An 18,758-nucleotide genomic window follows, 5' to 3' on the forward strand; every position below is an offset into this window, starting at 1 on the left:
GCGTGTTCGTCTTCAGAACGAGTGGCCAGAGACCATGGCTGTCGCCTGCTACAACTAAGGAGCGTGAAGCAATTCTTCACCACGCCGTCTGAGTGCAGCATGTGGCAGCGTGATCCTTAGCAGTGCTGTACCGTGTATCTTTGAATACAGAATAAAGAAAACGAGAACGCAAAAACAAAACACAGGGGCACCTAATCAGCATCATTAACGTGAGCAGCATTAACAGCTGTTGATGCCCGTGAGGGGTTTGACTAGTGAGACTTGCGAGACCCAGGTCGCTTTTCGCGAGCAGGGGAGCAACAGAGGTGTTGCGTCCCCTCAGAACAGCCGAGCACACGACGCTGGAACTGGCAAGCTCTCAGTGCGCATGCGCGTACTGTCGCCATTTCCCCACTGCGTTCCTGCACGGGACACGGTCCGGTGCCCTGAACTGGGTGGGGGGCATAATCCTTAACACTTTCTTATTTTGCGAGCGCAGTCCAATGTCCACTGTGGTCCTGCACGGGACAGAGTCCTGTCCCCTGTGGAGACCAGGTGGGCGGCGTAATCCTCAACATTTTCTTGTCTTACGATGGCGTCCAGTATGGCGGCGCCCTTAGACCTCTTTGTTTCAGCCCAGGAACTGCGGCTATTGACTGCAACGCGGAAGTCGTGCATGAAGGAACAACCATTTCTGCTTCACTTTCTTGAGCTTTGCTTTTTATCTTCTATAATATGTTTTGCGGCAGCAGGTGAATCAGGGTTATGCGCAGTTTGGGCAGGGGCTATTTTTGTCGCGCTTCATTATAGTAATGTCGTATATGTTTGTCATAGCAAAATATGATCGATGACGTCCGCACTTCGGAATCGCGTGATCTCCTTCTGACCAATGAGATCAAAGAGCACCATGGCGTTCAACTGCTTGAGTTTGGGTTGGGATTGGGACACCTCGCGGAGAGACAGAGTGGTGGATGGACAGTTAATTATCACTGTCATTTTCAAATGCAGGAGGCGGGGAATAAGAGGGAGTAAAATGCGTAGAAGTTTTTTCTTTTGCGTTTTCGCTAGAGTGCAATGCTAGCTAGATTCTTTACAATAGGTAGGTGGTATATCCCTGCGGCCAGTTCCTAAGGCCCTTATAGGAGTGCAAAGGAATTGATTTTTGCGATACAGATGTGTAATTAAAGGCCGGAAGGTGGCTTTACACGCACGAAATGAAACTATATCAAAAGGAATGAATCGGTTACATGGGGTGCAAGTGAATAGAAATAGAGGAACATTTTAACTAGGGGGCCATCTCGATCGTTAAATAAAGCATTGTACGGCGGAGCACCCGTTCCCTTTAGCATGTCAAAACGTTCTTGTCCCGAGGGAACAAACAATCTCAGTAGGATACCTCAGGCTGCCAAGGCAGAGTTGTTGAAGAGGAATGTTTTGAAATCTCCTCCTTACGAGAAGCTGCAGCGACAGTACAGCAGAAAACGATCAATTATTTCGGGTGCTGTAGAGAGAGCGAGAAACGTTTAATGCATCGAATGGTTGGGCGGGCCCTCATTCCAGGAGCCCATTGGCTTTTGTAGCGATAGCTACATTACGGTCTCATTTCGAGCCTTCAGCGTGGCGGCGCGCCACCCTGTGGCTGTCACGCTGGCTGTGGCCATGCTGTCACGTGGTTGGCCACGTGGTGCGGCGCTGCGCCGTGGCTGATCACGTGGTTCTTCACGTGGTTGGTCACGTGACCAAGTTCCACTCAGCCAGCTGTAGCTATCGCGTCACTCCAGGTTTAACCAGAGGTTAACCACCGCTAAGTTTTGCCGTAGCTATTGCCTGGTTGACCAACGAAAGCTGGTCGAATGTGAGCTGGACAGCGCCGCCTCCCAGTTCTCAGTTTTTGGGTTATTGATTCTTCGAATGGCTGGTTTTTTCTGGCATGCCCATACCATATGAGATAAGTCAGCCACTTCACCGCAGAAGGCGCAATGCGTATCGTACGAATTTGGAAACATATAGCTGAATTTGACCCCTACAGGAGCCCTAGAAATCCTGACGGGTCCCGTAGAATGTGTCAGCCTGCGATAACTTCTTCATCTTCTTCTTGCGTTGAAACTTTCTCGCCCATACTTTCCCAGCCTCCATCCGTATTCGAATCAACTATCCACATCATCCGAATCGCGTCGCTGTGTGGCCCTTTTTCAGTGCTCGCGTCTTGAATGACAGCAGCAATCGGGCTCGAACAGTGTGTATGTATAGAGTGCAGTCCACTTTTCCCGTGTCCGCTCGCGGGGCCGCGTATCCGACATGAGCAGCAGCGTCGACGTGCGGCCCAAGAAGACCGAGACGGGTCCCGAAGATGGCGTCACGCAGCCGGAGCCCCAGGTTGGGCAGACCCTACAGCGTCACACGAGTTCCGGGGTGATGACTCCGCGCAGCCTGTTCCACACGGACCCGGTGACTAGTTACCGACGCCACTGCGTCCTTTTGAACAACGGTGTCTGGATGCCCATGATCGGCCTGGGGATTTGCAAGGTAGGACAAGCCTATAGTCTTGACTGGCGGGGGAATCGCTTGCTCGAGAATTAAGTGCTCGCGAGCAACGATTCCGAACAAAAATCCTGCGTTAACAGTTCAGGGCACCCGTGATTGCTAACTGTACTCCCTTTCAAATATTACAATGGTGGCCCAGTCGTTTGAGCGTCCGTCTCGTGTGGGGTCGGTGTGGAGTTCGACCCCCAGTGCCGCATGGTATCCGCCAATTTTGAATGAGTACAGTCGCGGTCTCTATTACATTGAATACGGGAGCATATGGCAGATAGCCGTAAGCCCCACTAATATCGATGCGCGGCGGCTGTTTTTCTCGACGAGGTGGAAATCATTCTGCCGTCTGCCGGCACTCCCCACCAGTGGTGATGTGATCTCCTGTTGAGTCGGCCGCATTCCAGACGTTCTGATGTCACGGTATCACTACTAACGCTTTGAACCGGAGAGAATCTTCGCACAAAGGAATGGAATCACGAGGCAGCGATGTTTATCACTACACTCAGAGTTTCTTACTATTAAATAGAGGGAAAGTTGGCGCCCCGCTTATGGGAGCTTGCAAGGAGCTTCCTCGAGACCACCTGTACCACCATGGGCGCTCTAAGCATCATGGGGCGGAGAGCTACCAGCTGCAGAGCTACAAATTTTGGCCAATAAATAATAAAAATAAACGTTGTTCGATAATCAAGAATGCGCTGACATGCAATTTCCTGTCTATAAACTGCAATAAACGAGCAGAAAAGCATGTAAATGCAAAGTTTGCTCAAAATAACCGATGGCTTGCTCTCCTACTGGCCAAGCATTGCAGATCGCAAAAGCCAATATTTCGTGCTTAACAGGCGCACTTTTAAAAAGAAATATGTTTTGTGAAAAAAGTTTTTGGCGCTTCAACATTTTAAAAGGTTTTTACACAGCATTTCGGAAAACAGAAACCTTTTATAGGCGTCGTGTGCTGTTGCGTTTTTGCTACTATGGCTTTTGCACGCTACTTCAACGCCGAAGCCGTCTGCGCGCGGAGCGCGCCATGGATACGGAATTGAACATCTCAGTAACGCCACTCTGTGTTACTGAAAAAAAACCTACTGTCCCGCACCAAGTAGCTCATCGCCCCATGATGCTTTGCGCGCCCATGGAGGTTCTGGTGCAGCGCCGCCAGCTTTCCCTCTACTTAATAGTAAGAAACACTATGACTACACTAGACCTCATCGCTATAGTCACTGCCGCACTGCGATACCCATTCGTTATGACTCTGAACTGCTGACGAAATGCTCAGCGTCTTCTAGACTCACGGGTGCGGCGGGGAGTGTCAGCAGTTGATTTAACCGCACCTCCCTCATCATTTTGTTTTTAAAAGAATCCTCCACGAATCATCACAAGTACGGTTGGAGCCTATTTGCCACGCGCTCCCGTGTTCCCCGTTAAAGAGATCGCGACTGTACAAGCGTTCCCCTGGTTTGGTGTCCAGCTTATCGGGGGCGAAATGCCTTGTGCGCACCTGAAACACGTTAGCTGTAGCGCTCTTTAGTCAAGCTGCTCGTGCTCCTTTGACCGTCCTTTCGAACACGTAACAAGCGTTGCAACACGGTGGCATATAACCATGACGAAGAAGCGCCTCATGCTTATATTACGCCAAGGGCCATTTCGGTGTCTTGCCCACATTCATTTATGGCGCTGCTAACAAGATGTGAAAGCACTTTGTTAGCTAGGCTTATAGGCTAAATTGGGAGCGCGAGTGTTACGTTAATCGCAACGTGCTCAAGCCATTGCGCACATAAGCGAAAACAGAAAGCTCGCATAAGGTGCGGGTGCAAGGGTGTATGCGTGCGTTAGCGCAGTTTAGGTCGCGAAGTTCTTACAGAACGGGGCTGCAGTAGAGAGACAGGCAACCATGTGGCAGAACAATGTGGTCGAGGTCACAGGTGCTTTCGGGACGGCCAAACACCTGTGGAGGGAGTGGGGCGGAACATGTGGGAATCTAGCACGGCACACGACCATGTGCAGCATTCTTGAAAAAAAAAAAGGCTGTTGAATTATTGTGAGGTACTGTTACGCCACTATTGAACGCAATTGCCCATTCTTGCGAAGTGCAGCAAAATATTTTTTTTAAGTTTTTCCATCACTCGCATCGAGCAGCTAAGGCTGCCATAGAAAACTAATGGGGAATGTAGTAAAAAATGCTAGCCTGCCGACGAGAGATCTGTGCATATATTCATTTTTATAGTGAAATCTTACAATATAAGAAAAAAAATTGCGTTCATAAACTCTTTCCAGCTGAAAAACGCTTTTGGTCGGTATTGCTGGGTGTGATCGCACCAGTGTCACACGGGAGCTTGGAAGACTTCGGCCGCGCCGAATGCCCCTCTGTGATGCACTCGTCAAAGAGCACGGCTTAGGAGACGGCTTAGTCGAAGTCCACGCATGTGCAAGGAATTAAGTTTTAACAAAATGATGCAAGCATTCGGAATATGGGCGCTGGCTCGAACAATATCTCGCCAACTCAGCAGGGAGTATGGCTCTTGTGATAAGAGGCATCAACAGTGCGCAAGGCTGAAGAAGCAGCTGAGCAGCACAACGGGAATACTGTGCACGAAGCGTGGCTGGGACGCCTGGACCAGGCATGACAGCTCAGAAGACAGCCTGCGGAGTCTTCCGTGCTTACGGCACAAACCATGCGAAAGTCAAAGTCCGCGCCTCCATCTGGGGACTCAGCCAAGACCTGGGGTTTAATAATAATAATAATAATAATAATAATAATAATAATAATAATAATAATAATAATAATAATAATAATAATAATAATAATAATAATAATAATAATAATAATAATAATAATAAATTAGTATTTGGGGAAAGGAAATGGCGCAGTATCTGTCTCACATATCGGCGGACACCTGAACCGCGCCGTAAGGGAAGGGATAAAGGAGGGAGTGAAATAAGAGAGGATGAAAGGTGCCGTAGTGGAGGGCTCCGCAATAACTTCGACCACCTGGGTTTCAAGGTTAAAAATAACCACGGAAGTTGTGCATGCACATACTCCGGAGGCATCCCACGGGGGCTAACCCGGCCGCTGCAGTGCCTCTGACGGGAAGCAGCAACAGCAGCGGCGTAAAAAGTTGCGAAGTCACGGGACGCGGAAGCAATGATAAGATGCGCAGCTGTAGGTCGAATATATTCGCGAAAGGTGTGCACTGGTGCACCTAGCTATGGCCAGCCGGGAAGTGCGAATCCAGTGCTATGTTGCAGGGTGAAGCCGGCCATGGTAGGGGATGGCGAATGGCGTATAGATGTCCGGGGTAGCCGCAGGTAACTGTGCGCCTGCGAGCTCATCCCGAATTCACTGGACGTACTATATTGGCGTGCTATTCAGCTTTTTGTAGTATTGACATACTATTTATCTCTGTGCGGTATTGACGTAGTACTATAGAGCTCTGTACCATTAACGTACTCAATAGTTCATCAATGGTACACAGAGCTCAATAGTAAGTCAATAGTCCAGTACGTCCAGTGCATTTGGAACGGACGCGCGCGGACGTCCGACTGTAGCGTTACGCCGCAGGGTGACGCGGCAGTCGTTGGGAGTGTGGTGGAGGCCGCGGTGACCGCGGGTTACAGGTACATCGAGACGTCGCACGCGGCCCACAACGAGGCGGCCATCGGCAACGCGCTGCGTCAGGTCATCGCCGCCGGGAAGGTCAAGCGCGAGGACCTGTTCATCGCCACAAAGGTACGCTGCACATTCCCTCATGACACGATTGACTTAAGCACAGAGAGCACAGAACAGCGCGTATACTATAAGGTTCCCACTTTGCTACTCTGAAGAGATCGGACGTCAACGCCCGGGTGGCGGCTCCTTTGTGCTTTCGTTACGCACAGTTCTGCATTATCGAGCATGCTCTCGACGAATATTGAGGCATATGCCAGCTTAATAACATTTACGTTTGTTAAGCATGAATATTGTTATGTTCAGTAACTTATGATTTATGCTTGTATTTTTATTGTACACTTTCTGTGTACTGTTTAGAATACTTTGAATGGTCACGTACTGACAATCCTCTAGTTTTTTTCCGCAGCCCAGAGCTCTATGAAATAATGTTTTGTACTTAACTGTATACCTTGAACAGCTGTGTTTTCAGCACTTGCATGCTTGAGTTGATGACTTCAAGTCTCTGTACCTGTATTACAATAATAGTAGTAAACGTTTGTAATAATTATGTATCCTTGCACCCTTCACTGCGCTGTGTCCCCTCCTGCGGTTTCCTGGCCATTTAAAACTTTTTTTCGGCTTTCTTGTCAGTTGGCATCGTTCTGTCCAGGTTTGATGTTTAAACGAGGGCGTCGAAGTAAACGCAATGGTGTCCTAGGACTAGCAATGCGCGTCCAGTTGTTTTCATCGCCGTCTTCATCTAAACGTTTGACCTGGGGTAACTACTGCAAGCGAACCAATTACCTCACACCTGTGCCAGTTTTTCACGGGGGTCATAAACAAGTCTACCTACGTTGTGGCAATGTCTCCTCTATTTCAATACCAGCTCCATCGCTCGCGCCCATTCAGAGTCTTCCTGAATGGGGCCGATTTGGAGGCCTCCATTCGTTTACTTGTCACGATGTGGCGCCACTTACGTGGTGCCGTGGATTACGCCTTAGCGCCAGCTGTTGGAATGGCTACTATCCCGTGAAAGAAAAAATTCACGGGGGCACCTAACTGCCTTATGTGTTGGCAGTGCATTAGAAGCTGTTGATGGCTTTGCCGGAAGTGACAGTACTTCCCCTCTTTTGACGTCACTTTGTTCTGGCCAATCGATGAATTTTATGACCGGCAACAAACTACAGACTACAACACTACAGACAACACTACAGACTAGGGCGGGTTAAATATCCTCCGGCTGATATATTCTTAAACAAGAGCCAGGCCTCCACTTGGCGTCGCCTGCAAACCAACTCGTTTCCAAGCTCGGTGTCGTGCAGCCTCTACTACCCGGGTCAGTACTCCAGCCAGTGTAAGCTATGTAAAGCCAGGGCTGATCTTAATCACATTCTGTGGGAATGCCCACAGGCTCCCTCCGAGGGAAGCATAAAGTCTTTAGAACAATGGGAGACCTTATTACTCAGCTCCGATCCGGAGATTCAACTGAAGACCGTCCGACTGGCCGAAACCGCCGCTAGGGTCCAAGGACTCCTGGCCGTCGTCTAGGTGGGAAGGCTTAAAGCCTTCCCTACATCTGTTGGACAAATAAGGTTTTACAATCCAATCCTGGTGAGGCTTTAATACTGTCGCATTAAATGAGTACGAATATTTGTTCGCCATTTTTACGCGGTAGGTCGCTAGTTGTGGGCAGCTGTATTATATTCACAGCACGTACAGTCTTTGTCAAAAGTAACCGGGCACAGGTGGTTTGTTTTTTAGGCGCGTAACGAATCGCTTACGGCAGCCTTTAAGCTCTGAATCTGTGCAAAGTAAGGGGATCTCTAGTCCCCGCGTTTTGACACCTTTCGGTCTTCAGGGGTGCCATAACGGCTCCGCTATACGGCTGCCCGGTTACTTTTGACAACGGGAGTACGTAGCAGACACGAAGACCAGCGAATGGAGAGGCGGAAACAAGGGCTGTAGGAAAGGTCGTGACTTCCCCAACCGGCTGATCTGGCTGTCATTGAAATCAGGAAGGCGTTGACACTGTGTTTGGACCAACTGTGCCTGTGGCTTTATCTGTGCTGGCATTGTCTGTGACATTATCTGTGCTCCTGACTGTCTGTGGTGTCTGGACCAACTGTTCCTGTGACTTTGTCTGTGCTGACATTCTCTGTGACATTATCTGTGCTTCTGTCTGTTCTGTACCTTTGGGGTTTTATGTTTTTTGTTTGTTTTTTGTTTCTACTTTCCTGCTATTCTCTTTAAATTAAGTTTTTTTAGCGTTTAGCTCCTTTTCTTTTTTATTGTCTTTAAGCCCGGTAAAGCGTTACTGGTCCGGGCTCTCTCTCTCTCTCTCTTTCATTTATGTTTCTTTTTGTATTTTTTCTGAGAGGACCAATAAAAGGGTAAAAGGGGTGTAACTCAATTGAGCCATACCGTCGTTTTCACTGCGGTCCAGCTGCCGTGCGAGGGCAACCGGCGCGAGAAGGTCCGCAAGTACCTGCGCTCATCGCTCAAGAAGCTGCAGGTGCCTTTCGTCGACCTGTACCTGGTGCACTTCCCTGTGTACGAGCGCGCCTTCAAGAAGAACCGCCACCGCCTGCACGCCGCCGGTGCGGCAGCAGATGAGCCGCACCACCTGCAAAGCCAGCAGCCCCAGATGGACCATCTGGGCAGGCCTAAAGGCAGCGATTCGCCGGAGAGCCCCGGCACGGAGGACGAGTCTGCAGCCCACTTGGCCGGCGCTGCGGACGTGACCGACATCCTGGAGACGTGGAGGGTGAGGGCGCTGTTTGAGCAACGGGCGTGTTTAGTGCCGGGTGCAGTTCACGGCTCGTATATCGCGCACTCGTGGGAACGTGGTACTGATCGCAGTGTAAAACGAATTTCATGCACTTCCATGGCGTCATTTTATCGCTATCGTGGCAGTCGTGTCGCACATGTACCACATGCTTTCGAGAGGGCGAAAAAAATTGGCGGTGGTTTAGCTCGGGTTAAACCTGGAGTGACGCGATAGCTACAGCTGGCTGAGTGGTATTCGGTCACGTGATCAGCCACGTGACGAACCACGGGATCAGCCACGGCGCCGCGCCGCCAGCAGCTGCTCCGCACCACGTGACAGCGTGGCGGCGCAGCCACATGGTGGCGCGCAACCACAGGGTGGCGGCGCCGCCACGCTATCGTTACAAAAAATTGTAGCCATCATTACAAAGTAGCTGTCGTTACAAAGAATTGGAGGATACACCTAAGGTTCACCATAAGGGTATGATGCAATAGCATTACTGATTTAAGGCCCATATATGCAGAATTGGGTATTCTATACATTCATAGGTCTCTAGGAGTTCTCAGACCACTCCCGGCGAAGTGGTGCAGCGATTAAGCGATGCGTCACTGCCCTGCGATGGCAGGTGCTGCCACCGGTGGGACATGTGCGATCCAGATTGCTTTTCTCAGCCACCTCTTGGGACCAGTCATTAATGACCAGTAACTTAACTGGCACCTGCCACGGTGCGCAGTTTTCCCGCAATACGGGGGGGCAGGCTGCGATGACACCACAAGGTCACGTGACCTAGCTGGCCCGCCTACCTCCTAGGTTGCTTGTCTGGGGATTTTTCGGAGGTTTCTCGCTGACGGTCAACGACGCCGACGACTACGCCGGATTTTCTGCGACACTAGCTCTATAACGCTATCGCGTTAAAATGAACATTGCTTTGTAGGAAAGACCCGGTAACTGTGCCAGCCCTGTTCAACGTCACATGGGATGCCATTGTGATGACACTATAGAACACGGGCCCAATGTATATACTGTAAAGAGAAAAAGAAAAAAAGAGACACCTACTCTTACATTGCCCTAGCTTTTTTTCTTAGATAATAAGCGACTGTTGCTTGGCCCGTTCGGTTATTTCGCCTGAACAACCCGTCATAATTTCCCTCGATTCTTCCTCGACTTGGGCTTCTTGGCCTTCTCCATGTCGGCTTGCCATCCTTAGGGAATGGAGGACGCAGCCAACATGGGCATGACGCGGTCCATCGGCCTCTGCAACTTCAACAAGGAGCAGGTGGCCAGGATCCTCCGCGCTGCGACCATCAAGCCTGCCGCCTTGCAGGTAACAGGGAACACTTCAAGAAAACCATCTTTCCTCCTCTCTTTTTCCGTGCTGTTTTGCAGTAGTAACGTCCCTCCTTGAACCCTATCGCGTTGGCTCAGTTGTTAGCGAGCTCGGCTATTGAGCTGGCTGCCGCATATCGGTGGAGGCGAAACGCAAAAAGCGCCCGTGTACTGTGCGATGTCAGTGCACGTTAAAGATCCCCACACTCTAAACACTGATATGCCTGCGTGGGATCAAAAAGGGAGTAAGCTGTCCTCTAGCGCACTCCCTTTTGGGTGCAAGAGGACATCTTATTCTCATTTTACTCTTTTCTGCTTAGAGTGGCAAGCGGTCGAAATTATTCCGGAGCCCTCCACTGAGGCACCTCTTTTTCCTTGTAATACCTTTGTTAACCTACTGTAATCACCACCCAGAATAATATGCTTCGTTATCACCATCATCGTTACCATCTGGATCGCATCAACTGCATGCAGAAAAATGGAATCGGCAGTCCTTAAGCTCGTGTGCTGTGCGATGTCAGTGCACGTTAAAGATCCCCAGGTGGTCGAAATTATTCCGGAGCCCTCCATTACGGCACCTCTTCCTTCCTTTCTTCTTTCAGTCCCTCCTTTATCCCTTCCCTTACGGCGCGGTTCAGGTGTCCAACGATATATGAGACAGATACTGCGCCATTTCCTTTCCTCAAAAGCCAATTATTATTATTATTAGTCCTTAAGCAGGGCAGAATGTTGGAACTGTTGGTATGGCATGTTGAAGAAAAAATATAAAAGCCAGAAAAGACGAACACACAAGGAGAGAACAACACAGGACAACGGCTGGGCTAACAACTGAATTCTTTACTGAGTACAAACCGCCGAGCAATCTCAGCGCTTGCGCCAAGGCTGGACAGACACTCAAACATGGTCATTCAAATAATCAGGTTCATTTGTCGTCAGTCCTCGTACCAGCCGCGGTACTATACGAGCAACTTTCCTCTGCTCGTCGCCTCACTCTTATTGCGCCGTTATCATCCACGTATACTTTCCCACCAATCCAGCAGAAATAATAATAATAATAATAATAATAATAATAATAATAATAATAATAATAATAATAATAATAATAATAATAATAATAATAATAATAATAATAATAATAATTGGTTTTTGGGGAAAGGAAATGGCGCAGTATCTGTCTCATATATCGCTGGACACCAGAACCGCGCCGTAAGGGAAGGGATAAAGGGGGAGTGAAAGAAGAAAGGAAGAAAGAGCTGCCGTAGTGGAGGGCTCCGGAATAATTTCGACCACTTGGGGATCTTTAAAGTGCACTGACATCGCACAGCACACGGGCGCCTTTGCGTTTTCGCCTCTATCGAAACGCAGCCGCCGCGGTCGGGTTCGAACCCGGGAAGTCCGGATCAGTAGCCGCGCAGTCTAACCACTGAGCCACCGCGGCGGGTAGAAATGTCACTTATAATTTCTAACGATAGCTCGATGAGCGCCGGAGTTTATTTTCACCTCACAAACTATCGCCTCCTCGTCAAGAGCCACGTGTGCCTCCTTTTCAAAGGCGCGCCTTCTCTCGTCCGACTCACAACTCGCAGCCACGAGGAGCTGTGTAAACCCGAGTGGTCGCAGGCGCTCAGAAACGCGTGCACAAACCTTTTCTCGGCTCAACAACTCCGCCGTGGAAGACACAGCGGTAGAAAGCGGCCGAAATTGGCGCGCTCGCTATCGACGAACTATCGCGGACCGGCGCGGTCGTTTACGGCATGCTTCCCCCTTTGTTCCCGCCTAATTACTTCCGGCGCTAATTGCCAAATGGTTTGGCTGCTTCCTGTTAACAAAGCGTAGCTCATTACGTGCCTTCACTGCGTACGCGTGGACAGACACACGCTTGGCGGGAAAGCACGTTCGCATCGGAGCGGATGGTGCTATTTTTGTCCGAAATTCCGACTCGCGACCGATGGTGACGGCCAGCAGCGTTTGCATTCTGGCTCCGGAAAGGGAGGCGGACTTAGCAGTTGGTGCAACGCCCGACTTGAACGCCACCACCGGCGGCAAAGAAATTACGGGCAACACGTAATTTCGCTGCCACAAGTCTTTTGTTTATTTCTGTTAAATTATTCTAGCTGACTCTCTTGTAGCTCTAGCTCAATTTTTCTAGCGCATCCTGCACAGGCAATTAATTTTAGATTTCGACGGTGAAATAGGCTTGAAAAGGCTACATGGTCAGTAGACGTAAAAAAAACGTATACCGAGAAGTGAGAAAGTTACTGCGCCGTTTCTTTCCTGAACATCAAGTTATACTGCTATTCTGCGAAATCGCGGCTGCGTTTCGATGGAGGCGAAACGCAAAAGGCGTTCGTGTGCTGTGCGATGTCAGTGCACTTTAAAGATCCCCAGGTGGTCTAAATTATTCCGGAGCCCTCCACTCAGGCACCTCAATTTTTTAATTTATTTAATTGGTTTTTGGGGAAAGGAAATGGCGCAGTATCTGTCTCATATATCGTTGGACACCTGAACCGCGCCGTAAGGGAAGGTATGAGAATTTGTTTTTCAGGAGAGGAAATGGCGCAGTAATTGTCTAACATCGCGGTGGACACGCCAACACCTCCGTAAGTGAAGGGATACAGAAGGGACTGAGAGAAGAAAGGAAGAGGTGCCGTAGTGGAGGGCTCCGGAAGAATTTCGACGTAGCGTAGGGCTCCGCAATTATTTTGTTGTGGGATTACTCGTATTTGGGTACGTCGCCGCAGCGATTATATGACGTCACTCGTACCGCTTGCGCGCAGGTGGAGTGTCACGCTTACCTGAACCAGAGTGACCTGCTGAAGTTCTGCAAAGAGCACAGCATCTGCCTCACGGCTTATGCTCCGCTGGGGAGCCCCGGAGGCAGCAGACACCACTACAACGCGACGGCGGCAGTGACGGCGACAGGAACGCCATCCAAGGAGGAAAAGTGAGTGTGAGAGTCGGATTGACAGGCAGCCAATCGCACGTCCATATGCATTTCCTTGAACGGGGCTTTAATGCAACCGCAGTTCGGGCCCTACTTCCGTTTTACATTGATGTAAAAATTTGAGGTGTGAATGACGTCGTAGTAAGCCATAACGTTTGCTCTAAAGGAGAAACATTTCTGAGGGCACTTAAGTCTGCTTACGTGCAGGAATGCGAAAACATGGAACTTTCTAGAACGCGGGTTTTTTTCCCCACGGCGCCTTTAGGCATTGCATTTTCCTGTCGTTTTTATATTCGTTCAATTTTCGTTTTATTTGTTTTTATTATTGGTCGTTTTTTTGTTTTTATTTTGTATTTAATTTGTTTTTATTTCCATTTTCTAACTTATTTATTTTTTAATTCTTGTTTAGTTTTTGTTGTTATTTGTTAACTTTTCAGTGTTGTTATTTTGCTTTACTAATTATTAAATAATGACTAAATAAAGCACTAATTAATATATAATTAACTAATTTCTAATCACCCATTACTTAGCAATTGCTAAGAGTATATGGGTTATAGCAGTTATGCCATTGATGACGTCATAGTGTGATAGATTTCGCGGACGGACGGACGAACAACGATGAGCTATTAGAGGCTTTCGCCTTAAAACCTACATTCGTCTTGGCACCCCACGATGGGATTTCCGTATATGTTAGTTTGGAGCAACCACCAGGTTAGCTCTTGACTTTTTGTTAGTGGTTTGTAGGTCGGCGGATATTTAGTCCCGAGATCTTTAAAATGAGTGGTGATTGCGTGGTATGTAACCATGCGATCTCTAAGCGAGAGGGGCGCATCTCTAGCGGGGAAGGATTGAGGGCTGCTCAGAAGGGGGCCGCCGCCCGGCTTGCGAAACCTCGGGCCGCGGCGTGAGCTGCCTCATTTTCCGGCAGGAACACACCCGCCGCGGTGGCTCAGCGGTTAGGGCGCTCGACTACTGATCCGGAGTTCCCGGGTTCGAACCCGACCGCGGCGGCTGCGTTTCGATGGAGGAAAAACGCTAAGGCGCCCGTGTGCTGTGCGATGTCAGTGCATGTTAAAGATCCCCAGGTGGTCGAAATTATTCCGGAGCCCTCCACTACGTCACCTCTTCTTCCTCTCTTCTTTCACTCCCTCCTTTATCCCTTCCCTTACGGCGTGGTTCAGGTTTCCAACGATATATGAGACAGATAATGCGCCATTTCCTTACCCTAAAAACCAATTATTATTAACCAATTATTAACACATGCGCCGCCGTCCGCACCATGGGGGGCGACACGGGTTGGGGATTGGAATGCGAGAATTCGCTACTCGATGACGAGGCGCGGCCTTTCGCGAAGCCACAAATTGCTGACTTGGAGTAGCTGAGGAAGTATTTGATGTCGGTGTGAGAGCGTGGTGCTGCGGCCAACGCGATTGCTGCCTCCTCTGCCGCCTTTGCTAAGGATTAATGTTGGATGCCATTGGCTGGAGGGCCTCTTCTGAGCGGCTTTCCCAACTTTGTTGTTGAGTTGTATTCGGCTACATTGAACTTGGTTTTCACTTCGATGGCATGAAAAACTTTTGCCTGGAAGTTTTAGTTATCCCAGCTAGTGTGTTGCTAATCGAACCTAATATTTTTGTGTTCATCTGTTCACAATAGTTTTGTGTTCATTTCCCTTCTTCGCGTTTCATTCGACACTGATAGTACAATCATGAACACTGCGAATGAAGAAAAAAAAACGATATGTGGAAATGAGTGTCACTTTTAGGCGAACACCTCTATCTCACCATGAGGAAGGGAAGTAAGCAGGGAATGAAAAGAGGGCGAGAGGCAGAGGCGCCTTAGTGGAGGTATCTGGATTGATTTCAACAGTCCGTGGATCCTTAACGCGCAGTGACGTCGCACAGCACACGGGCGCCTTTTGTATTTCGCCTTCACCGAAGTGCGGCTGCCATCGCAGTGATTTGATCTCCCAGCCGCCCAGAACTGTAACTCTAACCCCACGACATTTTCATCGCACAGTAACTTTGCTCTACCAAAATCTCGAACTATAAAATTCAGGTGGTTCGGTTTTCTCTAATCAAATTGTGAATATTCTATATGTTACAATATGAAAACCGTGTCGTCTGTGTCCTCATTTAAGTGTAAACTTGGCGTGCTAATTTTTTTACTCTTGATTTAGTATGAGACTGGTTTAATCCGTGATATCACTTTTTGGTGTTTTCTATGTCATTGGATTGTTCAATACTTAGCGCATTTGTTATTTGAATCTAATTTAGGATCTATTTTATGGGGGTTAACGTCCCAAAGCAATTTTGTCTATAAGGGACGTTGTAGGCGTGGGCGCCGGATAATTTCTACCTCCTGGGGTTCTTAGCACTGACATTGCACAGTACATGGTCCTTCAGCATTTCGCCTCCATCGAAATGCTACCACGCGTTCGGGATCGACCAGAGTTTTTCGGGTCTGCAGCCGACGAATGTAATTTTAATGCATTTTTTATTTTTATTTAAGTTGCTTCAATTTACTGTCTTTTGCTTTTGATTATAAGAGGTCCCTCTACGATGCCCATCTCTGGGACCCCTTTCTGTATCCCGCTATGAACGTGTAAGTTGTTTATTTTGAAGCGAAAAGCTTCACTACGCTAGGTAAAGCAGTCTTCGGGTAGGCAGCACAAAGACCTTGAACGACCTTCAGCCCAACCAATAATAGCCGTGTATGACGATATGTGGTACAGTTGTTGTATCGAACTCTTGACCACTGATTTTGACCCGTGACGTTTAGCTGACCTTTGATCTTTGACATTGGGTAACCTTTGGGTCGACCTTTGACCTTAAGGGTGATGTGAAGCAACGTGATGACATCCGATTGTGGAGTCGTACTAAGACCATGTGATACCGCGTCATAGCCACGTGGTCGTGTGGGTATATACTATAGAACGGCTGTCGCGAGCGTGGAGCGGAGCTGACATGGACGAGCCTGGGGCGCTTAGCAAGAGTGCTTGCTTTTAGCTAAATTCCAGGGTTAGCCAAGGTTGCCCCGCCGCGGTGGCTCAGTGGTTAGGGCGCTTGACTACTGATCCGGAGTTCCCGGGTTCGAACCCGACCGCGGCGGCTGCGTTTTTATGGAGGAAAAACGCCAAGGCGCTCGTGTGCTGTGCGATGTCAGTGCACGTTAAAGATCCCCAGGTGGTCGAAATTATACCGGAGCCCTCCACTACGGCACCTCTTCTCCCTTTCTTCTTTCACTCCCTCCTTTATTCCTTCCCTTACGGCGCGGTTCAGGTGTCCAACGATATATGAGACAGATACTGCGCCATTTTACTTTCCCCCAAAAACCAATTATTAATTAATTATTATTTATTAAGTTACGCCACCGCCATTTTTCGAATAAACTTTGAGCTTTGAACTGTGCAACCACTAAAGTACTGAGTGAAGGCGCCTTTCGTTATTTGTGCCTGCTTGTAGGGTCCACGAGGGACCGCATCACTCAGACCTCCTCCACCACGAGGTGCTCCGGAAAATGGCGGACACCTACAAGAAGACGCCTGCGCAGGTGAACTGCCACGCTCCGCGCCTAACCATTTCGTCATGATTACACAACCGTTAACCACGCTGAAATGCATTGTATTACTGCTCCTCACAACCTGACGTTCATGGCTTACGACGTCACAGCAGAAGTTAACCTGCACTAAATATTGCCGGAACTAGTTTTACGGTAGTAAAAGAAATTTAATCTTCATTAACACCGGGTGCTGCGTAACAGGCACGAACGCGCAACGCTTTCGAAAATCTTGAAATTATGTCCGCAATAAGTCCGTGATGAGAGGAGTCCTTCCGAAATTAAACAGAACGTACCCAGCAATTCTGTACAAAAGCTGCTTTGGAACGGGAAGCCATTTATGAACGCAATTTTTTTCATATAACGAAATATTGCACTATAACAATCACCATATCTGCAGATCACTCGACGACAGTCTTAATTTTTTTTCTATTGCCATTTTGCTATCGTCAAAAGCGTTCCACATTGGCTTTTAATTGGAGTCATAAGTGTTCGATGCGACCGATGAAAACAGTGTAAAAGATTTTTTTACATATCAGAAGAATGGACCATTACCTTCAATATTACCGCAAATATATCTTGCAATTCATCATTTTTCCAAATTTTGGCCGAAATTGCTGGACATGCCGAGCACTGAGGCCGGGTCTAGCGTAAAATTATACGAACGCTGCTCAGTTGCTTTCGCCCACGTTTATTTAACTTTTTAACTAAGCGATGCACTTGAAAGACAGTGAAATTCAAGCGAGAATTTGAATTGTCATCTCTCCCAGGTGCACACTAGTTTTCGGTGGGGACATCAGGAGCGGCGAAACACTTCAGCCAGGGGTGCACTAGCTGTTCGTGCTGATTGAAGTGCTACTTGGGCCCATAAGTTCACGATTATGCGATATCCGGAGAATGACACTGAGGAAGAACGGTTGGCTTTTAGCTATAACCTACTACAGTCTAAAGAAGAAGAGACAGCTCAGTCTGAAAACGCAGCTGTTATAAACTAGAAACGATCAAACAAAAAAATGTGGGTGTCGACATCACCGGCCAATTCAGCAACTAAACTGCATGCGTCGACAGCAGGGATTTTTTGGCGCGAATATCAGGGACTACGGTACGCTACCATTCAGTATAAAACAGTGACTACCAGTTCTTGTTGATGTGAACGTTAAGGGTTTGAATGGAGTGCGAGAAAATTTGTTTTAATTTTCTGTCCCATAAACAGTTTTTTTTTGTAGCGATAGCTAAATTACGATAGCGTTTAGAGCCTTCAGCGTGGCGGCGCCGCCACCCTGTGGCTGAGCCACCACGCTGTCACGTGGTTGGTCACGTGGTGCGGAGCAGCTGCCGGCGGTGCGGCGCCGTGGCTGATCATGTGGTTCGTTACGTGGCTCGTCACGTGACCAGCCACGTGGCTGGTGACGTGATGCGGAGCAGCTGCTGCTGCCGGCGGTGCGGAGCTGCTGCCGAGCTGCCACAGCTGTGCGCATGCGCCGTGTGAAGTGGGACGAAGATGAAGAAGGAACGCCCAGCAGAAACAGAGCGGCGAAAGACTGACTTCGCAATTCGACTGAACGAGTTCCACTCGGCCAGCTGTACCTATCGTGTCACTCCAGGTTTGACCAGAGCTAAACCACCGTCATTATTTTTTGTTTGCTACCGGACAACCGTTAACACACCGCACGCTAAGCATGAATGAGCTTATATGGGAGTAAAAAGGAAGTAAGCCGTCTTCTAGCGCACTCCCTATACGGGGTAGGGAATTCTGTCCAAGTCCTGGGGTAGATTTTCATCACTAAAAATACGGAATACTTAAGGTTAGCGAAGGGAACACATTCTCTTTTGAAAACATGCGAAGTTCTAGCAGTTACGGAAACTTTAGCCGAGGTTTCAATCTCCCCTATTTGGTAACCTTACGACCTCCGGGGCCGCGTTTAAAAGCCTCCTCTGGCCGCCGCGGTGGCTCATTGGTTATGGCGCTCGGCCGCTTACCCGATACACGCGGCTTCGATCTCGGC

The 18,758-nt window shown here is 48.7% G+C and overlaps 1 protein-coding gene across 1 annotated transcript in view; it reads left to right on the top strand.

The window, feature by feature from the left end:
- Positions 1–2,155: 2,155 nt before the first annotated feature.
- LOC144135504 (1,5-anhydro-D-fructose reductase-like) overlaps positions 2,156–18,758 on the top strand; it is a 28,533-nt gene continuing 11,930 nt past the window's right edge. The window contains exons 1-6 of the mRNA XM_077668155.1: positions 2,156–2,505; positions 6,071–6,238; positions 8,601–8,921; positions 10,132–10,248; positions 13,028–13,194; positions 16,659–16,746. Of these exons, the coding sequence (XP_077524281.1) occupies positions 2,278–2,505; positions 6,071–6,238; positions 8,601–8,921; positions 10,132–10,248; positions 13,028–13,194; positions 16,659–16,746 (1,089 nt within the window). The 5' untranslated portion in view covers positions 2,156–2,277. The remainder of the gene's footprint in view (positions 2,506–6,070; positions 6,239–8,600; positions 8,922–10,131; positions 10,249–13,027; positions 13,195–16,658; positions 16,747–18,758) is intronic.

This window comes from Amblyomma americanum, chromosome 5 (genome assembly GCF_052857255.1).
Source record: "Amblyomma americanum isolate KBUSLIRL-KWMA chromosome 5, ASM5285725v1, whole genome shotgun sequence".
NCBI classification, from domain to species: Eukaryota; Metazoa; Arthropoda; class Arachnida; order Ixodida; family Ixodidae; genus Amblyomma; species Amblyomma americanum.